Below are 25,972 nucleotides of genomic sequence, written 5' to 3' on the forward strand. Positions count from 1 at the left end.
ACGCATCTTTTTCATTGTTTCATAATTCAATAAAGTGTTGTAACGTACGGAGAATTTTCCCAGGAATTTTTTATACTCCTTCCTGAAGGCATACGCCAGGCTGGCGCCAGCCAGCCAGAGGTTCATTTGTATATCGCGAGTCAAGTACCTTCAACACCCTCACTACCATTTCCCAAAGAAAATCTGGGTATATAAAGGGCCCAAACGTGACAAGAAGCTACATTCCTCCACAAAATCCATCCTTAACCAATGACGAAACAATCGAGATAGAACATGTCGAGTGACAGTCAGATATCGAATTTACGGCAACGCGACATCATCCTCGAACATAAAACGCAACTAACATATCTGAAATCGCAAATCATTTGTAACATTGCGTAATAAAGTGTACATAGTATATTTTATTGTGCATACTGAAAGAGGGCAACATCTTCATCGTATTGCCTTCGTATACAATCAGCACTGCAAACGATGAGATAGTTTCATCAAGACAGAGCTCCAACACATAATTCTCGAGTCTCGTGTTGTTGCTACGTATTTAACCATCGCTTGGAGAATTCAGAGTCCATGAGGACTCATACAATACTTATGTTTACATATGCCGTGACTTCTAGTTGCGGCTAGTATCGCGGTTGATTTATTACCCCTACTCTCACCTAAACTCCGTGAGACAGCAGTCGTTTCACATAGCATAAAGATATAAACCAACGTGCTGCTAGATTTGAAAATATGGAGACAGTAATTCAACCTCATGTCGTGAATTAGAGAATCCTGTACGAATCATCATAATCTTGATATAACTTAGAACGTCTGAAAAATCAGTCGAAGGGGCGTCCTAGAGATGTCCCAAATGAATGTTCGTCGTTCGGATATAAAATATTTTTTAAATATATTAGAAATACTTCTAAAACAATTTTACAAAAATACCATTGATTGTTATACATATAGCTAGATAGTAAAAAGAATGAATAATTAATTAAACAAAACAAGTAGGTAAGTGCTGGGTACGAACTTAATATAAATAGGTCCACAATTTTACAGTCTAACATTCAACTCGCTGACAAGCTAACCGGATAGCTGTTTGTCGCAGAGGTTACTGCGACGGTTTATATAAAATAATCCGAGAGTTTTTTTGGTTTTTATATAACGAGAACTTTAATATAACTTGTAACAAAAGGCGATGAGGTACAGTGTGTAGAAGGTAAAGGTAAACGAGTGACGGATGATACAGAAATATGGACACGTTGAGAGTCGGAGGAAAACTTGCTAACTGACTTCTCTCGGTCGAGAGGTCCTCGTATTTATTGGTAGGGAAAGTCCTTGAAATTGGTAAGGGAAAGTCCTCGAAATTGGTAAGGGAAAGTCCTCGGGAAGGGCGAAGGCCTTTCCCGAAGATTTTCCGACCGGGGTGATCCGGGACCTATGGTCCGAAGCTGTGTCCCAACGTTTTTATTGTTTTATTGCGAGGTGTACGCCTTGCGTCGGGAAAACCCGAAAAAGGCATGTGTACACCCCGCTTTTGAAGGACGTGTCTTTTTATGTCTGGTCCGCCACAGCTGGAATCAATATAGTGGGTAAAAAAAAGTATTCGAACACTTTTTAACCCCCCACACTGGGTCAAAACGACCCACATTATTCTTTTAGAAAAAGTAAAATTCGTAGGTCGTTCGGATATAAATTGGACATAAAACGGTTGTCCTATACACGTACGGTACTACCTGGGGGCACGCCCCATTTTAATACCATTTAACTTTCCCTTCCCCTAGTTTTTCTATCTTTAAGCGATATAGCTTGTCTCTATAGATTGTTGGAAATGGCATTTGAAATAATCTTGTATCAGTTGCCGATGTAACAAATTTATTAACGGACTTAAAATTACATACAATATTACATTTACTTAATATAAAGGAAATTTATGCTAAAAATGGGTATTTATCACGAAGCATTTGAATGCCTTCGCCTGAATCGGTGCTACGACCCGAGCCGCTAGGACTAAGTGAAGGAACGGTACACAATTCAGATGTCTCTTCCATTATTAACTGTTGTATTTTGATTCTTGTTCGCAATTTTTTTTGTCGTGGTATCACCCGTAAATGGGGAAGTAAACTCATGACAAAGAAATAGTCCTCGTCGTCCACAATCGTCCTGTCCTCGTTAGCACTTACAATTAATCCTTTTAAGTGTTGAATGTTATCTTCTCTCAATTGAAAAAGCTCATGAATGGGATGTTTTATCTCTTGTGGCCTTTGTTGCGGTCTTTTAAATACTTGCATTTCTTCAATGATCTCATCGTCATCCTCTTCATTCTTTTCGATATCTTCACACGATTCAGTTTCTTTATCTGACACATGCTCGGATTCGTTTATAGTATGGTTTAGTGGCGAGGGTTCGAAACTATTTCGAACCAAGCGTCTCGAGTAATACGAATGCTGCAAAAAACCCATGAGATCGAAATATTTCCATTTTGACTCATTCTGTAATCCAGATTCTACAAATCGGTTATTCCTTCCAATTTCTCGTCGATGAGTATCCCTCAGATGTTGCCATTTTATTTTAACGGCAGAACCTGAAAATACGTAAATAATAAAAGATAGTAAGATATAATGGTTAAACATTGCCAATGAATCATCTTCTCAATACATCGATGTATATGTTATACAACGCTTGTAAACGCTCAATTTTGAAAACTGAAATGTGTTCCGATTACTTTTAATCAATAAAGTCTAAAATAGGGTATATTTTATTTTCGATCGTAGTAGTTTTAAAAATAAAAAATTTGTCTCGAAATGGTCGTAATTTCTGACAAATATTGTAATAAAAGATTTTTGTAACAATATCATAGTAATATATTCGTTGAAGGAAAATAAATTGCTAATTAAATTTTTTTTTTTTATTTCTGTTGGGTGCCGCAAAAAGATTTAAAGGTCTAAAATAGGAGTCACTCTATTGTAGATATTACAGCATATGAAAGCTAGAATAATAGTGGTATCTTCACAAAAACTGATGTATGGCAGTCCATTTAGAAAATGGATTATATAATTTTCCACTAGAAAAGCTACTGCTAGGAACAAATATCAATGCATCCCATGTACTTGATATTCACTGGAAGAGTGAATAAGGACTGTATCCTAAAGTCGATTTTCAGGACAATGGAATCACAATTAAAAAATTGGTTTTTTTATGTACAATCATCCCCACCTTGATTGTACCACCGATGCTAGGACATCCTTTATAATACTAATATAAACAAGGAAAACTGACAGTCACATTCGTGCTTGGAAAAAATGTGAAAATATGTTAGCAGAGAATGGCTACATGAAAGTTTTGTTCAAGCAAAAATTCAGCGATCATCAAAGATGATGTTCTGAGAACTTGTTTTCTATACTTTTATGAAAACTTTAAAATGAAATATCTCAAGAACAATTCGTTACTATTATATTAAAATTACGTACAAGAATATATCCTAAAGGCGATTTCCACACCCGTGGTCTCTTCTTGTACGTAATTTTAACAAAGTAATAACGGATTATTCTAACTTTTTAAATAAAATGTTTGCTAACTTCGAAGTGATTTTTAAAAAAGTGTCACCATAATCTTTTGTATACTACTTTTAGACATATTAAACTTTATGTCAATGCCCGAAATGGAAAAAGTTAGTGAAATAAATGTTAACGTGTTCACTCTACAAGCTCGTACTACGTTTGTTTATTTTATGTACAATGTAACGAAAATTTCAAAAAGAAAATGAAAGAAAAATATAAGAAGAAAATATAACCTTCTCTCAAAGCCACATACACGAAACAATCACTACGAATTTTCAAACATTTTCGCAAAACTGATGAAAGAACTTTTCGAACAAAAGTTTCGAACAAATATTCAAGTAAGAATAAATTATGTTAATAAAAATTTGCAAAAGACAATTTTTTCATGAAATCACATATCTTTTTGTGATAATCAATGCATCTTTGAATCCTCTTTAAAAAAGTATTAAGGTACTTAGATCGAAAATTACAAGTTATGACTTGTTTGTTAACGCACTCAGATAAACAGAGCCCCGTTAGAGACTGACAAAAGAAGATTGACAGACACGTCGAGTCACAGGAAAGACGCAAGTCTAATAGAAGTGATATTCTCAGTCATCAAATATATTATTCCAGGACTCTTAACATGGTGTCAGAAGTGTGATCATGAAGAAGGATAGATAAAGTAAGCGAACTAAAAAAATCGAGGAAGAAGAAACTATGAACAATGATAGTATGGACAAACACGAAGCAAGCACGACATGGATTCGCAGACAACACATGGGCTCCAAGGCCCAAGGCTCTTAAGATTGAATATTTTGGCTGCGGAAAATAATGTCATGGAGTGGAAAACATGGAAATTCGACAAATATTTTGAACCAAGAAGAACTTTGACCATGTCGAGACATTCATTTTTCGCAAGATAAGGCAGCAATCGATGAAAGTATAGAATAATTCATAACAGAGCCCAAGAATATGAGCACGAGATGACAACTTTGTCAGTCACTAATTAGAGACGTATTTATAGCAAATATGAGCCCGTATGTGTCCGATGTACGTCAGCGTCTATTACAAGAGAAGGCCATGGAGATCGCAAAAGCAGTCACAATTGCACAGAGAAATGCGGAAAAAATGTGCGAAGAATCAACAACCACTGGGGAAGTGGACAATCAAAGTTAGCCATCCACTAAAGAGTCGAGACATAATCAGTTCAAGCAGTATCGTTCAGCATCCAACAACAGCATATGCAGTAGATGTGGACAAAGGCATCGTTACAAATGTCCAGCCATGGGGGTCAGGTGCATCACGTGTCAAGGTTTAGAACATTTCTCTAAATTCTGTTTCAGGAACTGTTACAGAATTCGAAAGGGCCTAGCCAATTATGATGGTCAAAATTACTCTTAGAGACTTTTTAAATGAGTACTATACCGTTCGATAGCTGACCAAGAAAAACTCATCTGTGCAAAATTTCAACCTTGTAACTTGTTTATGAGGGTAATTACAGGGTAAATTAGATTGTACGCTTTTCTGCCCATTTACCTCCTTCGGTGGCTTTTTAAAATTTTGGAAAGAATGTGACTTATTTTGGACATCAAGCCGCATGTTATAGAAAAAGTTGGAAAAAGTTGGAAAATCAAAGATTTCTCGAAAACAAAGATTTGTACTTTTTTATATTAATTCCCTGGCGGTGAATTTCATTATTATCATTCAATTTTTCTCAGACTTTTCATTCGGTTGAATCATTGTAAAAAGAATGAAAACCGAATTTGTCGACGTTTTTGCTGTGAGGAAAAAAGTTACTACTTGTTGGGTTTACCGCAAGTGTAAAAAATTACAGTCCAAATGGATCGCAAGTCTTTAGTGTATCTGTTAAAGAATTGGAAATGAGTCTTCAGAGAATTCTAGTAACTGCAAGTAAGATTGAGCGACGTTGATAATGTTGCTTATTGCACAATATAAGTAATTAACGCCACGTAAAAAAACAATCATAACAACCAAGTTGCAAGCTCTAACAATAAAACGAATTTGAGTCACGCATCACGGAGGACATATAAATGAAATACACGATGTATTGAAATGATACTTTAGTAAAAACATTCAAAAATTTAATTATTAAGTATGTAATTTTTTAGTATGTATATTAATTGGTAAGTGCTTAATTTTAGTATGCATGTTAATTTCGAGATGTGTAATGTTAGTATTTACTATACTAATTGTAAAGTGTTCAATTTTTGTTTGTATGAGAGAGGCACTATGATATTATAGGATATTATAAATATCCTGGAGATGGAGAAGTAGTTGGAGTGACTATTTTTTGTTTTGTAGCGACATTCATGCGTACGTTCCATCCAAGTGTAGCAGTAATACGCGATTGAATTTGATGAGAAACGGTACAATGCACTGTCTCTTTTATTTCCTTTAATATTATTCTAATCATTTCTTAATTTACTTGCTGGCTATATAAAAAGGCCACAACAAATCATTATGAATGGAGCATCCCTCTCATGACTGCACTTTTAAAACTTCAGTATAATTATAAATACACACTTATTTTATGTTAAAAATCTCTTATTTCGAATATCTTTTTCATTTTCTTCAGTTTGAAAATGTCATGTAAACACAAGACGTTGTTATTGAAAAAAGAATACAAAATGCGATAAACGAAATACAAAAAGGAAGTTCGGTAAGTTCAATTGCAAAATCTTTTAATATATTATTACTATTTAATTATATACTAATTTAAGAAATTATGCTAATATTATTCTCTTTTATAAGGCTGCCTCATTCATATATGTCAATATTCCTTTTAATATCATCGATTTATGAGAAGAAGAAAATACACTGCTTAAAAAATAAAAAAAAATTATATATAAATGTAGAAACAGGTTAATGGTACTACATATGTTTATCCTTTCAATAGTTACCAAGTAGAAGTAGAATGATTGCTTCGTGTTTTTTATATCGTATTCAAAACAAAAAATGCCCTTTTTCATGGCACCTCTCCCCATAAATTGTATGCATGGAAATTCTAGTAATTCTAAATTATATGTAATTCTAGTAGGTACTTACTTGTAGTATTCAATAAAGTGGCGATCTCAGACCACAGCCTCCGACATACTTCTCTATTATGATATTGAGAATGTTTAGGATCCCATAAACTTCTTCTTTTCTCAACCAAAGTGATTAATCTTTCACAGTTCATGCTGAATGCAACGATTGGAGATATATGATCAATCGTACTATGTCAAGTTGACTGTACTGAGTGAAGCGCGGCAATGACTGATCGTGATTTATCCTTTTTCCGCGTCCAAGAAACTTGCTTTGCCTTGAATTTCGAACTCTATTCGTTTACGTATTCAAACGTGCGATGATCACTTTAATTTCTTGGCGCTATTTTTCCGTTTCGCTTTCATTACCAAACACGGGGTGAAACACGCAAACTACAAGTTTACGCGCATAAAGAAACGAACGGCTCATTTTTTTCCACAGAACTACAGTAAATTCTCTCCAATTGTCCCTCAGCTTGTAAACAAAAATGGACAATTTGGAAAGAGAGTATGCGATTATTGGAGCCCCGCGGCTCATTTTTGTAGATGTTGACAATCGGCGACTATAAAATCGAGCCGCGAGGCTCGAATAATCGTATCTCGTCTTCCCAAATTGTCAAGTTTTGCTTACAAGCTGATGAACAATTGGAGAGAATTTACTGTACGTAAACAAAAGTCAATCCCCCGTTCCGTTCAGTTAAAACCGAATTCCTGGAAACCTTGACAGATTTTTACGGAGCCTTGCACCGTAACAGTAGCGAATTCGGTCGAACTCGCGAACAAAATATCTTAAAATCTATGATACCTTAACCTCTTCCACTGGAATTACGTAGTATACACGTCATCGTTAGGCAGGTATAAAAAAATAAAAAAATAATGAAGTTAGCTAGATATACAAATAACAATAAAGATTATCCCTTTGCATTGTATATTTTGCACCGTGTCGAAGTTCATAGTACTGAACAAGATTATTAACAAAGATCTTCAAGCCACTGGTAATCTTGTAAATAATTGTATTAGAGGGTTTGGAACAGGCATCTATCAATAAATTTTCAGCGCAGGAGATTAAAGATGAAAACACTATACCTTTTTCTTAAAAGTGTTGAGAATGTTTTCGTTTTTACAATTATACTGTAAACATAAGTATATTGAGTCTAGTTTAGTAAACAACGTCTAAAAGATTTTGCTAATTATTATATTAGAACATACCTCACCGTTTTTGATAACTTTTAAATATGTTACCTTTGTACAAAATATCGCTTTGCTTCAGTTACTTTCGTTATGTATGTACATATACCGACGCATCTGAAGCGGCGAGTATATCACCGTCGCCGATTCTGTGAACTTCCTCAAATATCACGTGACTCCATCTGTGACGTCACGGATGAGCAGTTGAGGTAAGTAGGAGTAGGGGACAGCAGTGTACTCCAACTCTGCTGAATTGTTCATCCGTGACACCACGGATGTACCACGCAACATTTGAGGGAATTCACGACAACGATGGCCAAGATTTCATCCTTGTATGAGGATATTTTTCACTGTAAAATGAGACATTCGAAAGTGGAAGGTTCAAAGCAACGCGCCGTTCTCATGATTTAAGGAGATTATACAGATATGTATTTAGTAATGTTTCGTAATATACAGTATTGGACGAATTTATTCTAACACTCTTTAAAACTTAATATCTTTTTTAAAACTTCAACTTTTAAATGATAGTGGGGCTAGTCTACTAGACAATCACTATAATGCTGCTTTTTTAATTTTCCTATTACTTAGAATAACAAAAGTATTAAAAAACTCGTGTTTTTTAACTTTTCTATCTAACCCTATAACGAAAATTTAAAAAATGCGTTTTGTAAATCTCGGTAATTTATATCCATGTTGAAAATTTCATCGAAATCGGTGGAGCTTGGTATGAGCTGTAAACAATTAAAGATCGCAATAATCGCAGTTTTGTCCTAATTTTTGATACTTTCGACCAATAAGTATAAGAAATCTGCAGTTTTTTAAATCTTTTAACGCTTGTAACTTGCTTTGCGTTAATCGATTTACATCGATTTAGATCTACAAAACGCATTTTTTAAATTTTCGTTATAATTAGTAAGCAATTTGTCCTGAATTTAACACGAATCTGATCTTACGCTATTATGTCAAATACCGAGCCATCCGTCTGCCCATTTCACACTAGATTTGGCGCGAGAGCCTTGTCCATGTCAAATACGGGACAAGTCCAGGCCAAACCTTATACCATATCTGCCACATGGGTATGTACTATCGACCTGTCCTTTTCAACCGAAATGTTTCGCTACAAGATTGCATCAACTTTGCCATTGATTTGGCAACGCAAAGCGTCTGTTCCTAAATTCAAATCATCTATTTCCGTATTACGCCAGAGAGTAGTGATTTGACCTTCGCGAAATACATATCAAATTCGAACCAGAAGCAGTGTTTTTGCACCAAATTGACATAAATTTGCCCGCAAAGTATACTACTAAGCGTTTTATATTTGATATCAGATTTTCTATTTCCTTTTGTCATTCGATGCAACAGCAAAATTTAAAAAAAAACATTCTAGTTGTGGTCTAGTAGACTGGTTCCTCTGTTATCTAAAATAAAAATTAAAATCGTTTCGTGTAGTTCTAAAAAAGTTATTGCGTTTTAAAAGGTGTTCGAATATTAATCAGAGACACTGTATCAATAAAACTGTCCGACAAAATCAAACTTTTTTTCTGGGTTCCTATAGCCACTATGAAATTCTTGTAGAGCTTCACTCCTTCAACAAGAATCCGAAAACCAAATTGCTCCATCATCCTCAGTTTTTTAAATAAACGAACTTTTGCAAAAACCCAAAATTTTCGACAAAAATGAGGTACTGCATGGAAAGTACAAATGTTAGAAAGTTCTAATTTGTGTTAAAAGATAGAGGAGAGTTTCCCGAATATAGTGGCATGCAATTTATGAATTGATTTTGGTCCTAAATAGCAATAAATTGATGTCAAAGTTTAAAAAAGTGTCTACGTGCGCAGTTTCTCCGCAATATTTTTGTATTTTTACGAAAAGTTCTTTGTTCAGCACAAAAACTCTACCCAAGATCGGATTCTGTAGACAGCTACAGAATAGATAAAAGTGTCAGAACGATGTACATTTTAAGTAGGTCGAGAAAATGTTCGTCGGCAACATGTACACGATGTTTGGCCGCCATGTGCTTCGCTGCACGCTTCTCTCTGTCCGACAGGTCCGAAGCTATGGATAATCAACACCGATGGTGGGATCCAATGGGGCACCCACTTAGGCGTGTGGCGCGTGCCATTTTTTTTTTAGTACTTCAATGTGCTGTCGTCTTTTACATATTTTTATGGATAATAATCAATGAACCATAAATTAAAAATGAAAGAATAATGAAAGAAAAATAATGAACAAAAAATATTCATTTTATTCTGAATTTGTTCGAATTAAAAGTATATCATGTATACAGTTATCATTTCAATTATAACGATAATACGATCATAAATAAATAATCATTTTCAAAACGTTAAACTTCTTGAAACATATCGTTAAATATATATTTAAATATTTATTTAATTATATGGTGTAGAAGTCAAAATTATACTAGTGTTAGAATACTTTCGTTACCAACTCCAAATACTCTGGTGTGATTTTTTTTGTGATATACATCACAGTTTGGTGATTATTATCCACAGAAATATGTAAAAAAAAAAACAGAACATTGAAGTACTAAAAAAAATTCAAATATTATTTACGAAAAGTGGGTGCCCCATTGGATCCCTCCATCGATGTTGATTACGCGTAGCGTCGGTCCTGCCGGACAGAGTGAAGCGTGCAGCGAAGCTCATGGCGGCAAAACCTCGTGTACATGTTGCCGTCGAACATTTTCTCGATCTACTCGAAATGTATATCGTTCCGACACTTTTACCGGGCCGTTTCTTCTTCAAAAATGTCTACAGAATCCGATCCTGGGTAGAGTTTTTGTGCTGAACAAAGAACTTTTCGTAAAAATACAAAAATATTGCGGAGAAACTGCGCACGTAGACACTTTTTTAAACTTTGACATCAATTTATTGCTATTTAGGACCAAAATCAATTCATAAATTGCATGCCACTATATTCGGGAAACTCTCCTCTATCTTTTAACACCAATTAGAACTTTCTAACATTTGTACTTTCCATGCAGTACCTCATTTTTGTCGAAAATTTTGGGTTTTTGCAAAAGTTCGTTTATTTAAAAAACTGAGTTTCGGATTCTTGTTGAAGGAGTGAAGCTCTACAAGAATTTCATAGTGGCTAACAGTGTAAGCGGAAAGTGACAAAAAATATCGTTCACGGCAAACACGCTAGTGCCTTTTAATAATTTTTTTAGAATTTACAATAAACTAATGGAGTACTTAAAAAGTTTTATTCTCTTAACTTTCTAGTGGTAACCAAATTTTTTATAGCTTGTTTTACAGAATGTTAAGATGTCAAATTGACGTACGCCACCAGTTGAAAATTAATATTATATCAAATGCTACATTAAAATTTTTTTGTTTATAATTCTTTGTTATATTATTGTGATTATCGTTAAAATAGATGAAAGTGATGGTATTCCAGACAATCTTGGTAACTGAGATCCTTACCCTATATGACAAGGTGGTTATCAGCATAAGATAACGCCACATGATTATGTAGCATTGAGGCATGGCACAGTGTGCACAAATGCTTACAGCAGGGAATATGGAACCTGACAATAACAACAGCAGTACAGATGTAAATTTATTCATATCCAAACATATTATGAAAAATGCAGAAATTAAGTACATATGTATGTGCTGAATGTAGTGAAACATTATAGAAGTTTTTGCTGCAACGAACATCATGCTGAATTGATTTGCAGCACTGCCTATTCCAATTATTATTATCCAAACCTAAGGGACATGAAATTAAAGCAATCGTGAAAAATATCATTAACAAGGCCAATGTTGTAACAGTGTCAAACATTAAAAGACACAAATTTTCTTAAGTATAAGTATAACAAATTTTGCTCCTTTGCTTCGCTATATGCGTGATGGAAAAATTCAGACATATATGTTTGAATTAAAAATGGTACCACCAAAAATTTATTTAAATGTTTTGAGTATGCATTAGAAAAGCATAATGTGCCAATCAATAACATTGTTGGTGTTTCTAGTGATAACGCTGATGTTATACTAAAAAAGCATCTCCGTCACTCTGTTATAGAAAAAAAACCCAGAGTTAGTTATATTTCGATGTATTTGTGATAATTTACATCTCATTTCTGCTCATGCACACACTTTTCTTCCATGTTGTAATGATTAGTTGATGTATCTTATTTATAAATATTTGTCAAAGAATAGAAAGAGGCAGTATGAATTGGAGGAGTTGCAATCCTTAATAAATACACCGAAACATAAAGTTATTGAACTATCGAAGACAAGATAGTTAGCATAAAGTGAATACGTACAAAGAATGTTTGAACATTGAGATTTACTAATAACATATTTTGAAGGGGAAGATAATTATATATAAAACAATGCTTATATACAATTTTTAAATTATACTTTGAAGATCATAACATCATATAATAAGATTTTTCAAAGCACTCAAATTTTAATCCATACAATGTTAGAGTAATGTGTTCTATTACTAGAAGAATTAGAGTGCAATCTCCTAAAATAAAACATTATTCAAGATAATAACTTGCATGAGGTAGATGTTTTAAATACAGAAAATTCGCTTCCTCTGGATTCCATGAATATTGGTGTAGCAGCAAGAAAAACAGTGTCCAAGTTTACGAAGATGATTATTGAAACAAATAAAACAGTTGAATTTAACAATCATTTTTAAAATCACTAAAATTGTTAAAAGCTTCTGTCACATCAAATATAGAAAAACTTAATAATTAGTTAAATTATAACAACAGATGACGAGTGAGGAGAAATTACTTAAACTAAATATTCATGATTTTTGTTGTAAAATTAATGACATTAAACATCTCATTGATGCACAAAAATTTAAGCATATTAGACAATTATCATTGCTATACTCATCTCTGCCTCATTTAAATGTAGAAATTGAAAAATTTTGTTTACTTGTTAGTGAGATTAAAACTAAAAAGTTATAACATTCTAAGTATCTTCGTTATTAACAAATATGTGAAAAACTGATTCAAACTTGATTCAAGTTCTTTTGTTCAATGAAATAAATATAATACCGAAGAGCAAACTTTTTTTAAAAGTTTGAGATTTCAGGGTCGTGACTTTGCATTAAACACACAGTTATGCAGCATAATGTGGTAGTCTACGTAGCATGGTAGTCATAAGTAGCACTTATGTGGTAGTCTACCACTGGTAGATGTGGTTTAGCCTGGATTTGGTCCATATTTGGTATGGATATAGCATTGGTGCCAAATCTGGTATTAAATGCGGAAACGGATGACTCGGTATTTACATAACAGCGTACGATTGGATCCATGTCAAATTCAGGACAAATTGTTTACTAGGTACTTCAATTTCATGGACTTACGGCTATCTGTATAATTTTATGTTAAAATGTGGACAAATGGCTTGAATTTTTTTAAATACTGGTATCACTACTTTACAATTCTAAAAGAATTTTTGCAAAAGTTGCATTTAGTTGAAATGAAAAAAACATTTTTAAATTACATTTTTTAGATTTTTTATCTAAGTCTATAATAAAAATTAAAACAATGCAATTTATAGATCTCATTGCCAGTAACCTGTATGCATGTTAAAATTTTCAGCGTAATCGGTTAACATAGAAACTACTTGCAGGCACTGTAAGATATCAAGATCTCTAGATGACTGCAATTTTTGCTATCTTTCATTGTTTACACGAAATGCAGAGAGATCAACACAATGCATTGTTTAAATTTTCATTATAGGCTTACAATTAGATATACAATTCAATAAAACGTAATTTTTTTGTTGTTCCTGCAATCTCTTTATTCTGTTTCTCTAGATTGAAATGCTCTATTCAGTTTTTAAATATCATTTGTTGTTCCCAAAATATTTCACAAAATAAAAAATATTGGCATTTTTTAAGAGTTGTTTTCATTCCTTTAAACCATGGATCGGTCCAAAAACTATGGCGGTGCCTCAGATTGTGCTGATTACATGTGAAATGTATTTGGACAAAAGATAATTCTGATATTGTAGAGCTGGATTAGTGAAGTTCTACTGTATCTGGGCTTTTACAGCTACAACCCAGACAATTTTAACTAGTTTTTAAATTAGATGGAATTATCATTATTAATGGAATTATCATAAAGAAAAGTTTGAGTAAATTATAAACAGTAACCACAATTAAGAAATACAAGTAAAATATTATAGTGGTATCGAATAACTATTTTATTTAAGATTGTACATACATGTACTATATATATAAACTATACAAAATAGGTAGATGAGAAAAAGAGAGACAGTTATCAAATTATTTATTCTATTATATTTTTTTGACTGTTAAAATATTTCCAAGTTAGTTATTAACATACAACAAAAATAAATTCAAATTATAAATTACTTTTTCTTATTTAATCCATTAACAAGGATTAACAATATATCTTTAATTAAAATTAAGATAAACTTAATCTTAAATCAAAATTATTAATTTTATTAACAATTTATATATCTTCAGTCTTCTCATATATTTCCGATCGCGGTTAAAACATCCTTCTTAGTGATAAGATATGTGTGAAAATTATTGCATGTTTAAACATCGGAGAACCTGGATGGATGTCTCCAAACATATTGAAAATTAGGACAGATCCAGGCAGATTCAGGGATTCGGACGGATAGCAACCTCAAAATTGTATCTAATATTTTTACGCAATCAAAAATTTTCAAATCTATTAGCTTATAACAGTTTTTTTAATAACCAGTATAATCTGCTGATTTAATAAAAAGATTTAACAAGACTTTTGCGGCTAGTTTTTCTTACAAATGTCCACCGATTTATATGTAAGTATAGATTTACTCTTATGTACAATAACATTTTGAAACCATGTACCTTCAAGGGTAAACTGCCAGTTTAAAACTGGCCATCTGCTAGTAGTTCGTTTCGTTCGTTTATCCCGCGTTTATGAACAGACACGTGTTTGTGGTGTACGCTAAGTTGGATTTCAATATTAGACTATTGTTAGTTGATTGCTGTGTTATAGATCATTCTTCCTGAATCATCGCTGCAAGAATTTTGACAGTTTGCGAATCCAAAGAATGTTCGTAAGTAAAGTATATACGTAGACATATAAAATATCATGAGCTAACCTCAAAATGAGCTTCGTGGAGGGTGCGTAATATATTGAAGAATTAAATGAATTAAATAAATTTAATTTAGATTGTACGCGCGAATGCAACTATAATTAAAAATAAACAAAGTCAGATTTAATGGACGACCAAGGATGAAAAAGCATTAGCACTATTATTTGTATCAAAGAATCAATTAGACTACATTAAAAGGTGCAATATTGCAAATGTAGCGTAGAAACAATTAAATAACATACACGAGTCTAAAAATGTAGTGAGGAGGCATTTTTATCTATTGCATTATTAATTTCTCTTTCTGGGTTCTCTTTTATATCGCAATAGATTACAGAGATAATGCCCTAGATCTAGTAAAACTAAAATAAAAATTAATTGACAAAACTACGAGAATTCTGACTTTATTGAATTATGTTCTCTTCACTTGGAAATTATGTGACCCTGGTTTTTGCAATAACAATAAAAACATTGATTTACAGTTTTACAAAATTCATTCTAAGATCTACGCTGATAATAATTTTGATAATGGGTTTAGTTTGAAGTAAAAGTTTAAACATTATTAACTATTCTATTGCAATTGGTATCAGATAATTTATTTCTACATTGAGAAGCTTTGTGGTTAGTTCTTCCACAAATATTACAAGATCTTTGTCTATATATTGTACTTGTGCATCTTTAAAGCATGCTTTTCTATAACAGCAGCAGTATATATGGAATTTAAATTATTAAATTCTTTCGACTTCAACATTTTGCACATTTGCAGTGATCTATATGACCTATGATAAACAAATTGATTTACAGTAATTTTTTCTATTGGGAATATTACTGTATTGCACTTTGCAAGTATTCTTGAAAATATTGTTAATAATCTTTGATAATATGTACTGATAGTTTAAGAATGAAGATGTGTATTATTATTTAATTTCTCCATTACTTGACAATAATGTTTCTTATCTTGATACAAATGTTTAGTTGTTTTTTTTAATTCCTACTAATTACGGAAATTCTGAAGCTAAAGTTGTTTTTTGTTATATCCAGAAATTTTTGAAAGAATAAAACATAAAAAGGTGTCTTTGGTTTTTCCTAAACATGTTTATGTGTATTATTACAATTAGCTATAAATTGTTTGAGTTTATGTGTGTTAAAAGGGGCCACTTTATTAATTTCAGTTGGCTTGACATACATTAATAAGGACATTATTTTAAATAACTTTTTTCTACTATAAGGGGCTTTCATTTTCAGTAATCGTACACTTTCTATCGGTTATTCACTAATAATGGCAATGACCCGCTCGGCTCCGCTGCGTATCCAAAAAACGCAAAAGCGAATACCTTGTGTCGAGAAACAAGTGTATCTGTACCTGTATTTCGTCTCAAACTATACACGTATCACCGCCCGACCTTAACTTTCGAGATACATATTCGTACAAAATTGTGAGGAACTCAGCCGTTTTTTTATTGATCAAACTCACCCCTTATGGTATGAAAGGGTTTCCGCCCAAGCCCCTGCACTTCCACTCCCTAAAATTGATCTCAAACTCTAACCAAAATTGAAATGGGTGCAGAAATTCATTATGAAGTACGACTTGAGTTAGATTCGAGTATCTTAATTTTCGTCGAAGTCCTAAAGACATCGATAGATTAAGATTATACAGCTATTTAGCTATTTTAACAGAATTTTCGTTAGAGTTTGGATTAGGTTCATCGGGTAGGGAACTCTGCCCTGAGTTTTTGCACCCACAAATAATCTTATCGTATTTGATTTTAGATATCATTGTTAAATGACTCTATACATCGAAATATACTGAAACCTTAAAATGTATAGGGAAAACTAAAAGTTATTCAGAATGATGACTTTGACAACATATTTGAAACTCATTGATATCGATAACCTCTTTTCTGCTTAATTATTAAATCAAATTACAGATAAATTATCTGAGTACTTGGGGTAATTAGTAAACAACAATAGAAAACGTACCTGTCGTCTACCAGTGAAGAAACTGCTGTGTGGGATTGGTACAGCTATTTTCCATTAATTTTTGTGTCGTGAGCCCGTAGAGTGAAATACTTGTAATTGTTAGTAACAATGTTCTTTTATTGAACGTGACACAGTCCGCGATGTTTTGTAACGATTTCACCTTCCACGTTCACAGTTGCCACGTTACTAGTCGGTAGACTTCTGCGTGGGTTTGTCAGTAAAAATAGCTATAGACCGCTCAACAAGACGAGTGAGTAAATGTAAAACAAATGCCTATGTGATATTCACGTTTCGATACTACCAGCGACTGTAGCTATTATTGACTGGTCAATACCGAGTTCAGTTAGGTTGTCCACCCACGGAGCGTCGGGATGCGTTGCGTCATCATCGGTGCATATGCGCAGCATATTAAAGGGACGAGACGTGTAGGGATGAGTAAACTGCGGAAGTTTATGCACTGTAGTATACGATATGCAAACTGTATGTAAAATATATACGAAGTATATGCAGCATAGATTTAGTAAATATGCACTTGCGTAGATACTAAAAAATTCGTAAGATTGTATTTAATCAGTGTATTTAATACTGTATAAAATGTATAGTACATAAAAATGTATTTAATACATATGTATATAATACAACACTTCCGTATCTGCGCGTCCTCGTTAGTGATGGAATCAATACTGATATTATTGATGATATTCAATCAATTCGATAGCAAACTATTTAAAATAACAGGTATCGATATTTGTCGACATTTTAGGTATTTAATATCACTTGGCGATACCGAGACTTCTTAATATAATACTAAATTAATGTTGTATTGAATCGAAGTTTCTTTGATACTTTCTGAAAGTATCAATGCTCGTTTGATACTTCACGAATTGTCGTTTGCCAGAAAACATTTATTTATAATGGCAACTTCCGTTCTTGCAGAAGTATCAGTCAGATATCGATATTTCCGTACATATCAATCACTCAATTGTTACACACGCACGCATGCACGCACAATTGCGATCATTTCCAAGCTTATTTGCAAAGGAATGTTGTATGCATTTTTCAATTTCCGATTTTTTTTGTCTTACCCTTCTACATATCATGATATTTGGTGAGAAAATAGTGTGTGCAAAATTTCAGCATGATCAGATGATGATTTTATATCAGTACCGGATAAAATTGCATTCTATTATTTTAGACTACTTTTTTGTATTAAGTCAGGAAAGTTCGTCCCTAAATATTATTGATAAGTGATCAGTGTTTAATGATAATGCAGCGAAAGTGAACGTTGGAATAGCCTGCCCGGAGATATCCTTCTGTTCGTCACCGTTGGATACGGATCAGCTTGCAGTTTATTATACATTGTACGAGGTCAATACACTATCCTCCTGCACACATTTTCGAGCATGAAGTAGATTTACAGTTTTATAGTAGATTTAGAGTTTCTTATTGATAATATTCTTCATATATATTTCTCTAACAAACATATCCTTTATGTCCTTTAACGCGATTATTTATTATTTATTATTAAATTAGCTTTGCGAATCGTTCGTTGAATTCTGTTCGGACACGGAATTCACTGTAAATCTTGTTTACAAATTTCATATGGTACACATGAGGTGTCATGCACACCAGAAAATTAAACGGCTGTCACAGTTAAATTACTTATTATTTCGGGTTCGAAAAATTAGTAAATATTCTTCAGATATTCTGAAATAAGGATGAATAGCGTTTATCTTAAAATTATCACTGTCACGTAGTAACAAAAGTTAGGAAGTTCACGCTTCATGACTTGTTCATTGATTCGAACGCAGCACAGAGCCCCCTTCTTCTGTCTCATTCCACGGTTGAAATACGTGGCACTCGATCGATCGACCATTTTATAATTCGCACGTTCGCCTTGCATTGATCATTGTTTTTCGTTAATAATTCATAAACAAAGCTGCGGATTGAATTTTCGCTAAGGAAAAAGTTACTTCAAATGACCTCAGCTACCCACCATTTTCGGCTGTTAAAATAATTGTGGAACATCCTGTTTAACTAAGGATCACTCTAATATGCATGTATGTAATATGCAGAATATGCAACTTCTATGCAAAATATGCAAAAAAATATATTTTTTATATTCTCTAATGATGAAATATATATTTCAATTCCAGTTTTATTTGTTTAGTTCATTTTTATTAAGTATGTATTTGTATAAACTTCCGCAGTTTAATGATAAGCGATGTTGCATCGATTCTTAGATAATTGATGCTTCATTTTGTAAAATCGATGTTTTGTTAGTTCGATTTTAGGATTAGTTGACATTACTAGCGCATACTTCTCAACTACTTTCAAGATAATATTTCATGAGCAACAAAAAACAGTAGCAGATTTCAGTTCTGTCAGTGGTTGGAAAATAGTTTTATTTAGAAACTACATATTTCTATTCTTCAGTCAATAGCGAGAATTTGTTGTCGTTGTTTGCTGTTCATGAAACATTAGCTTATGCTTTTGTGTACATACAGTTGTTACGAGCCGAGGGCCAGGCAGTTTGGGTGGCCGGAGGTTGCATGCAATTGGAATTTTTGGATGAGGTGCGTAGACCAGCCGATGTTTATTTCGACACGAGTGGCTACCTTCAAAGGGGTTAGGATAAGGTGTTTGGAGAAATTGGTGTTAGGGTGCCTCGTAACTTTGTTAAAAAAAAATAAAGATACACCTCGAGCGGTTGAGGTATACCTTGGTGGGTTTTTACCTATTACTGGTTCGAAGCAGGAGATGGTAATGATTGAAGTAGAAACCAAAGAGAACTGGTAGAAACTAATTTATTGCGCGTTGAGTTTAACAAGTGTGAGTGTGTGTTCGCGGACTCTAAACGCGCTCTCAGTTTTTCACACTGAACTGGCGGGGGCTTCTGATTCTAGGTTGTTATCTCGTAGATTTGGTCGAAAGAGAATTAAAATATTGGTTATTTTTAATTTTAATGTTGTTAAAATAATTTTAACTCAATCTCGCTAACGTTTGCGTGTCGACGAATGTCACGAAACTAGCCCGATTCCCGGTCGCGTTTGAGCCCTTTATATACTGAGATTTTGGTGGAAAAATGGTAGTGCGGGTGTTGCTACGTGATCCGATTCCAGAACGCCTGTATTTCTTTGCTGTCTTTTAATTTGAGCTGAATGAACCGTCAGAGACGTAGGCGTGTTTTAATTTGTCCTGATGTTTCGTAATAAGGTACCCAGTCGCGACCGTTTTTAAAATTACGTTGTTTAAATCTGATGTTTTGTCCGTACGTTCGGTTAGTCACCTAACGTACATGCGCGACCGAACTATTGTACGCTCGATTCGCGCTTCCTACGGCAAATTAATGACGTGGAAGGGTCTCTAGTAGTCTTAGAGAACTTTATTTTTTGTGTTGTACTCTCTGCGAGCGCTGGTGGAAGAATGCTCTTCCAACGCTGGAAAGTCGTGGAAGAGCACCCGTGGATGGAGGTAGATTGTTTATTATTGGTCAAGGCATGAATCACCCCTTGGAGGGGGGTGTCTGCCTTGACCCTTGTTGGGGCCCGAGAGGTTTTCCCCAATGGTGAGACCTTTTTATGGCCCTTGTCTCTGGACGCAACATGCCGCCCCCCTTGAACGACTGTGTTCAAAGATGATTGCGCAAGCTTAGTCTCCTACATCATAGTTGTACAGTCCTGCTTCCATCCACCCACGGGTATTGTAAATTGTACACGGGTTAGGTTCGCTTGAATCGACAGCTAGTTGTTACTCCAAACGTCCTAAACTATGTGTGTGTAAGATAAAAACAATAGTAGATGACGCAATAAATAGTGACGCGTATCTTTTACATCTGGTAACCGCAATCGCTCTTAATACTAGTATAATTGATTTAAATATTATTATCTAGTATTTACAAGTCGAAATTCTGATTTTTGCTATATATATATTTATAATCTTAAAAGGAAAGGAGGAGGAGGCAGAAAAACGTTTGTTTTATGGCGCTTCGATGGGTAGAGGGCATAGCTTTTTAACGCATCTTTTGTAGGTCCCGTTAAGTGTTTTGATCGTTGCTACGCGAACGATCCCATCCTTTCCAGGGTGTGTTTCTAATACGCGGCCTAAGGGCAACGCATGGACGGTAGCGTATCGTCTCGGATTAAAACTAAGTTGTTTACTTCGATTGTTTTGGAAATGCCCTTCTTCCATTTGCTGCGCATGTTAATTTCGTTTATGTATTCTTTGTGCCATCGCCTCCAGAAGTGTTGTTTTATCTTCTGGACGTGCTGCCACAATGACAATCTATTTGACTGTATGTCAGTATAATTTTGTTCAGGTAGCGAGGTTATGGGCTCACCGATTAGGAAGTGGCCTGGTGTTAGGACTTGCAGGTCATTTGGGTCTGGTGATAGGGGTGTTAAAGGACGAGAGTTTAATATGCCTTCAATTTCAATCACGTAAGTGTTGAGCTGCTCGTAGGTTAGTAGTGTGTCTCCGACTGTCCTGATCAGGTGGTGTTTGAAAGATTTTACTGCCGCCTCCCATAAACCACCGAAGTGTGGTGAGTAAGGAGGTGACAGAAACCAGTCTATTGACTGCTCTGCTAGATAATGCGTGACTTGTTCGTCGTGTTCCTTTGATTGTAGTACGTGGAATAGTTCTTTCAGCTCGTTTTTTGCACCTACAAAATTTGCGCCATTGTCCGTGTAAATATTTTTTGGCCTTCCTCGTCGAGAAATAAACCTTTTTAAGCAAGCGATAAATGCCTCTGTAGTGAGGTCATTTACCAGCTCCAAGTGAATTGCCTTTGTAGAAAAGCACACAAATACCGCTGTATAAACCTTGAGTCGTTTCTGGTTACGGTAACGTTTTTCTTTAATGAATAACGGTCCGCAATAGTCGATGCCTACGCTTTCGAAGGGCCGGCTAGCTATTAGTCTTTCACGCGGAAGGTCGCCCATCAGGTAGTCCGGCGGTCCTGACGGTCTTGCCTTAAAGCAGCTTATGCATTTCCGGACAATAAACCGCGTTGCATTTTTTCCGTCGATTGGCCAGTACTTGGCTCTAACCGCATTGAGAGTGGCTTGTACCCCAGCATGCATGTTCTGAAGGTGCTCACGCGAGATAATTAACGCGGTTACTGGGTGCCCTTTCGGCAATAGAATAGGGTATTTCTGTGAGTATTTGATAGTCGCATTTCGTAATCGACCACCAACACGAATAATTCCATTTTCATCAAGGAAAGGATTTAATGCTAACAATTTGCTTGTCTTATCAAGGGTTTCATTGTTTCCTAATTGCGATGATTCTCTGGGAAAGGCTTGCGCTTGTACCCGTTTAATAATAGCGTCGTGGGCTGATCTTAATTCTGCGACACCGAGTCCCCCCCTTTGTGAGTTCTTCTTGCTGTTGAGATTTTTGAATCTCATGCAGTACGCTATTACTCTTTGTAGTTTAGAGAATGACGAAATTCTATTGAATATATCTGATGGATCCAAGTTTGTGACCGTAAATAGTGAAATCTTGTTACGACGTTCAGGAATATCTATTTGTGTTAGTGGTGTTTTGGGCCAGGTGTCTTCCTTCCGACTTAACCATTCAGGACCATTTAACCAAACCCGATTCTCAACGAAATCTTTGGGTGACTGACCGCGAGAAATGTAATCTGCTGGATTTTGTGCAGATGGCACATGTGACCAATCTCGCGTGCTTGTGAGTGTTTGTATCTCAGATACTCTATTAGCCACGAAGGTTTTGAGCGTATGCGGAGACGAATTAATCCAGTGCAGTGTGATTGTGGAATCAGACCAAAATTTTGATTCATTACATTTTAGTTTCCAAGTACTTGTGATTGTAGTATATAATTTAGCTAATAGTACTGCAGCACAGAGCTCTAGTCTGGGTAGCGAGATGGATTTTAAGGGTGCCACGCGCGATTTAGCGCCTATGAGATGTACTGATACCTTTCCGTTTTTATCCGTGGATCTAACGTAAAGGCACGCACCATAGGCCCTTTCACTCGCATCAGCAAAGCCATGCACTTGAACATGAGCTGTACTCTCAACTAGAACCTTCCGAGGAATTTGAAATTTATTGACATTTGACAATTTATTGAAATTTATTTAATTGTTCCATGTAGTTAGCCCAGACTGTGTGAATGGATTGTGGGACTGATTCGTCCCAGTCTAATTGTGCCTTCCACAATTCCTGCATTAGGATTTTCGCGGTAATAAGGATGGGTGCCAATAATCCTAGCGGGTCAAACAGCCTTGCAATTTTTGATAGTATTTCGCGCTTTGTTACACGTTGAATTTTTGTATCCCTTTCTACGTAATATTCTATGCAATCTAACTTCGCGTTCCAACAAATACCTAGTGTCTTCTTAGTGTCAGAAACGTTCAAATAAATCGCGTCCGTTGCAGCTTTATCACTATGTTCGCCAACCAACGTCTGTTCATTCGATGCCCATTGTCTTAAGTTGAACCCGCCTAACTTCAATAACTGTATGAGTTCGTCTCGAAGTCTAGTGGCTTGTGACATTGTAGGAGCCCCTGTCAGCAAGTCGTCAACGTAAAAATCGTTTTCTAAAGCTGCAGCTGCGAGATGGAAGTTTTTACCTTCGTCCCTTGCTAATTGTTTTAGGGTACGGACCGCTAGAAATGATGCCGATGCCGTGCCGTAAGTAACGGTGTTTAGGTTATACGTTTTTATGGGCTCATTGTTATTGTATCGCCAAAGAATTTTTTGAAATTTTCTATCCTCAGGGTGCATGTTAATTTGCCTGAACATTTTCTCAATGTCTGCTGTTAACACGTAGTTGTGTAGTCTGAATCGTATAACTAGCTGGAAAAGGTCATCCTGAATTGTTGGGCCGACCAGCAGAATATCGTTTAGAGATATGCCGCTCTTGGTTTTAGCTGAGGCGTCAAACACTACTCTCAATTTTGTGGTTGTGCTGGTCGCCTTTAGTACCGCGTGATGTGGGAGGTAGAGACCTTCGCGATTTGTATCATTTGCGATGAGCGACATATGCCTTAACGCGAGATATTCCCGAATGAAATCCGAGTATTGTTTGTGCAGTTCCTCTTGTTTATGTAATTTATTCTCTAACGAATAAAAACGCTTCAGAGCTAATTTGTGTGAATCACCGAGCCTGCCTGCGTTTGTTTTGAAAGGAATTCGCACCGTGTATCTGCCCTGATCGTCGCGTGTTGTATGCGTTTGGTAGTGTTTTTCGGATTCTCTATCTTCTTTAGATAAATGTTTTTGAGTCGGACATTCTTCTATTTCCCAAAATTTTGTCATCTGAGCATTTACGTCTTGATTAGCTAGGTGGCAACTGGTCTTACGCTGGATTGGTTGATCGCAGCCAATCTCTCCTGATACTACCCAACCTAGCCTAGTTTTTTGTAAAACGCTCTTCGAATTAACTAATCGAATTTGACCTACACACAATAATTTGTAAAATAAATACTCCCCTAACAGCGCATCTATCGGTGCCGGCTTGTAAAATTCAGGGTCGGCCAGTTTTATATTGCTTGGGATAGACACTTTCGCCCGGTCCACCTGACGCGCAGGTAACCGGCCCGTAATGGTCGGTATTGTTAGGAACGTGGTCGTTTCCTCAAACTTGGAACATCTGCATTTAATGGTTGCCTTAGTGTAATGTTTGATTTTGTTGCTGCTTTCGCCTAATCCCGAAACTGGCATGTTTATCGGGTGCAACCTTAGTCGGAGAGTTTTTGCAAGACCTTCTGTGATGAAATTAGATTGGGAACCAGGGTCAAGCAGTACTCTGCATTGTTGCTCCTTGTTGTTGTCGTCAAGGATTATGATACGCGCGGTCGATAATAGTATCTCGGACTCTTCGTACGCAAGCATTGTTACAGCGTTTGAAGATGGCTGCTCTTCCCTTGGAATATTGGTTTGCTCGGAATTGGAAATTTCAAGATGTAATAGATTGTTATGTTTTTTGTGACACTGACGACAACTACTCGACCAACATTGTGCGGTAGGATGATCAGGTCGGAGGCAATTCAGGCAAAGCTTGGCCTTCTTTACCTCGCGAATTCTAGATCGCGTATCTAGTTTTAAAAACTGATCACAAGCTTGTATAAAATGTTTCTGTTGGCAAACTGGACAATTTAACGATTGTTTGACGCTAACATATGTCTGCTGCGAGCGATCAGTGTGTCTCATGTTTTGAAATTTCTCCCTCGGAACGTTGGGTGCCCTTGTATTCGCGAGATTTACAGGTTCCACATCGCAAGCAAACTTGTTTAAAAATTTTATTAAATCCTGCACTGTAGGTAGTACCCCATCCTCTATCGTACGCTCCCAATGAATTCGCGTTATTTTGTCTATCTTTGAAGTAACAACGTAAATAAACATTTCATGACAACCAATGGTTTGGTCCAGCGACCTTAAGGCGTTGATGTGCATTTCAACTCGATCAGCCAGAACACGCAGAGCTGATGGGCAACCACGACTGACTTCGGGTAGTTCGAAAAGTGCGCGGACATGTGCCTGTACCGTTTTGCGCGGATTGTCAAATCTTTTTTGTAACAGATTCCACGCCACGGAATAATTGTCTTCCGTGGCGTTTAATGCTGCTATAACTGTGGCCGCGTCGCCCCGTAAATATGATTTTAACAAATGGAATTTGTGAACTGTCGGCAGCGACTCGTTTTCGTGTACTAAACCTTTGAACATGTCGAAGAAACTATTCCACTCTACATAACTACCATCGAAAGGCTTTATTTGTATTTTTGGTAATATTGATTTGACGTTAACTATGGACGGAGATGGAGAAATATTGTTTGCTGCAGTTCTGTCAGTTGCCGCTACCTCTAGTTTCTGTCTGCATGATATCATGTAGTCTTTACATTTATAGTATGTTTCTTCAACCTTCGCGCGTATAGTTTCATTCTCGTCGTTGTCTTCTAGTGACTCTATTTGAAATTGAATGTCAGAGAATCCCTTAATAATATCTTCTAGTTTCTCTATACGATAGTCTATCGTCTGTGTGTTCAAATCTGTGGCAGTGAGCATGCTATTGTATAAGCGCGTTAATTGACCTCTACAGGATCCACGCTGCCTCGTTAGTTTCTTCAATTCCTCAACCATCCTTGCGTTATTAAAATTGAAGGCG

General features: G+C 35.5%; 5 protein-coding genes across 16 annotated transcripts in view; 1 reads left to right on the plus strand and 4 right to left on the minus strand.

Moving 5' to 3' along the window:
- The window catches only part of LOC117218921 (uncharacterized), a 46,657-nt gene extending 29,453 nt beyond the window's left edge, over positions 1-17,204 (minus strand). For 2 of the 3 annotated variants that reach the window (XR_013035199.1, XM_033467654.2), the window contains exon 1: positions 16,840-17,203. The gene's annotated coding sequence lies outside the window, so the exon portion shown is untranslated. Of the gene's footprint in view, positions 1-16,839 lie in introns of all 3 variants that reach the window. The other variant, XM_033467656.2, reaches the window with a different exon arrangement.
- Positions 1,841-14,744, minus strand: LOC117218922 (uncharacterized). Of its 4 annotated transcripts, none has more exons than XM_033467657.2 (4): positions 14,612-14,744; positions 7,783-8,106; positions 6,591-7,606; positions 1,841-2,566 (listed from the first exon to the last, which is right to left on the minus strand). In XM_033467657.2, the coding sequence occupies exons 3-4, from the start codon at positions 6,721-6,723 to the stop codon at positions 1,914-1,916; spliced, it is 786 nt and encodes a 261-aa protein (XP_033323548.2). In that variant the 5' UTR covers positions 6,724-7,606; positions 7,783-8,106; positions 14,612-14,744; the 3' UTR covers positions 1,841-1,913. The 4 variants fall into 4 exon arrangements, with proteins under 4 accessions (XP_033323548.2, XP_076383655.1, XP_076383654.1 ...); XM_076527540.1 differs by having other exon boundaries at positions 6,591-7,699; XM_076527539.1 differs by having other exon boundaries at positions 6,591-7,699; positions 7,778-8,106.
- LOC117218924 (uncharacterized) overlaps positions 14,684-25,972 on the plus strand; it is a 40,084-nt gene continuing 28,795 nt past the window's right edge. For 5 of the 7 annotated variants that reach the window (XR_013035202.1, XR_013035200.1, XR_013035201.1 and 2 more), the window contains exon 1: positions 14,684-14,823. The gene's annotated coding sequence lies outside the window, so the exon portion shown is untranslated. The remainder of the gene's footprint in view (positions 14,824-25,972) is intronic. The other 2 variants (XM_033467666.2, XM_033467659.2) reach the window with 2 other exon arrangements.
- LOC117218920 (uncharacterized) lies at positions 20,943-21,923 on the minus strand. Its single transcript, XM_033467653.2, has one exon. It carries the CDS (start codon positions 21,921-21,923, stop codon positions 20,943-20,945), a length of 981 nt encoding a protein of 326 aa, XP_033323544.2.
- On the minus strand, positions 22,930-25,947 carry LOC117228236 (uncharacterized). The gene has a single exon (XM_033483942.2). It carries the CDS (start codon positions 25,945-25,947, stop codon positions 22,930-22,932), a length of 3,018 nt encoding a protein of 1,005 aa, XP_033339833.2.

Source organism: Megalopta genalis, unplaced genomic scaffold (genome assembly GCF_051020955.1).
Source record: "Megalopta genalis isolate 19385.01 unplaced genomic scaffold, iyMegGena1_principal scaffold0026, whole genome shotgun sequence".
Lineage (NCBI taxonomy): Eukaryota > Metazoa > Arthropoda > Insecta > Hymenoptera > Halictidae > Megalopta > Megalopta genalis.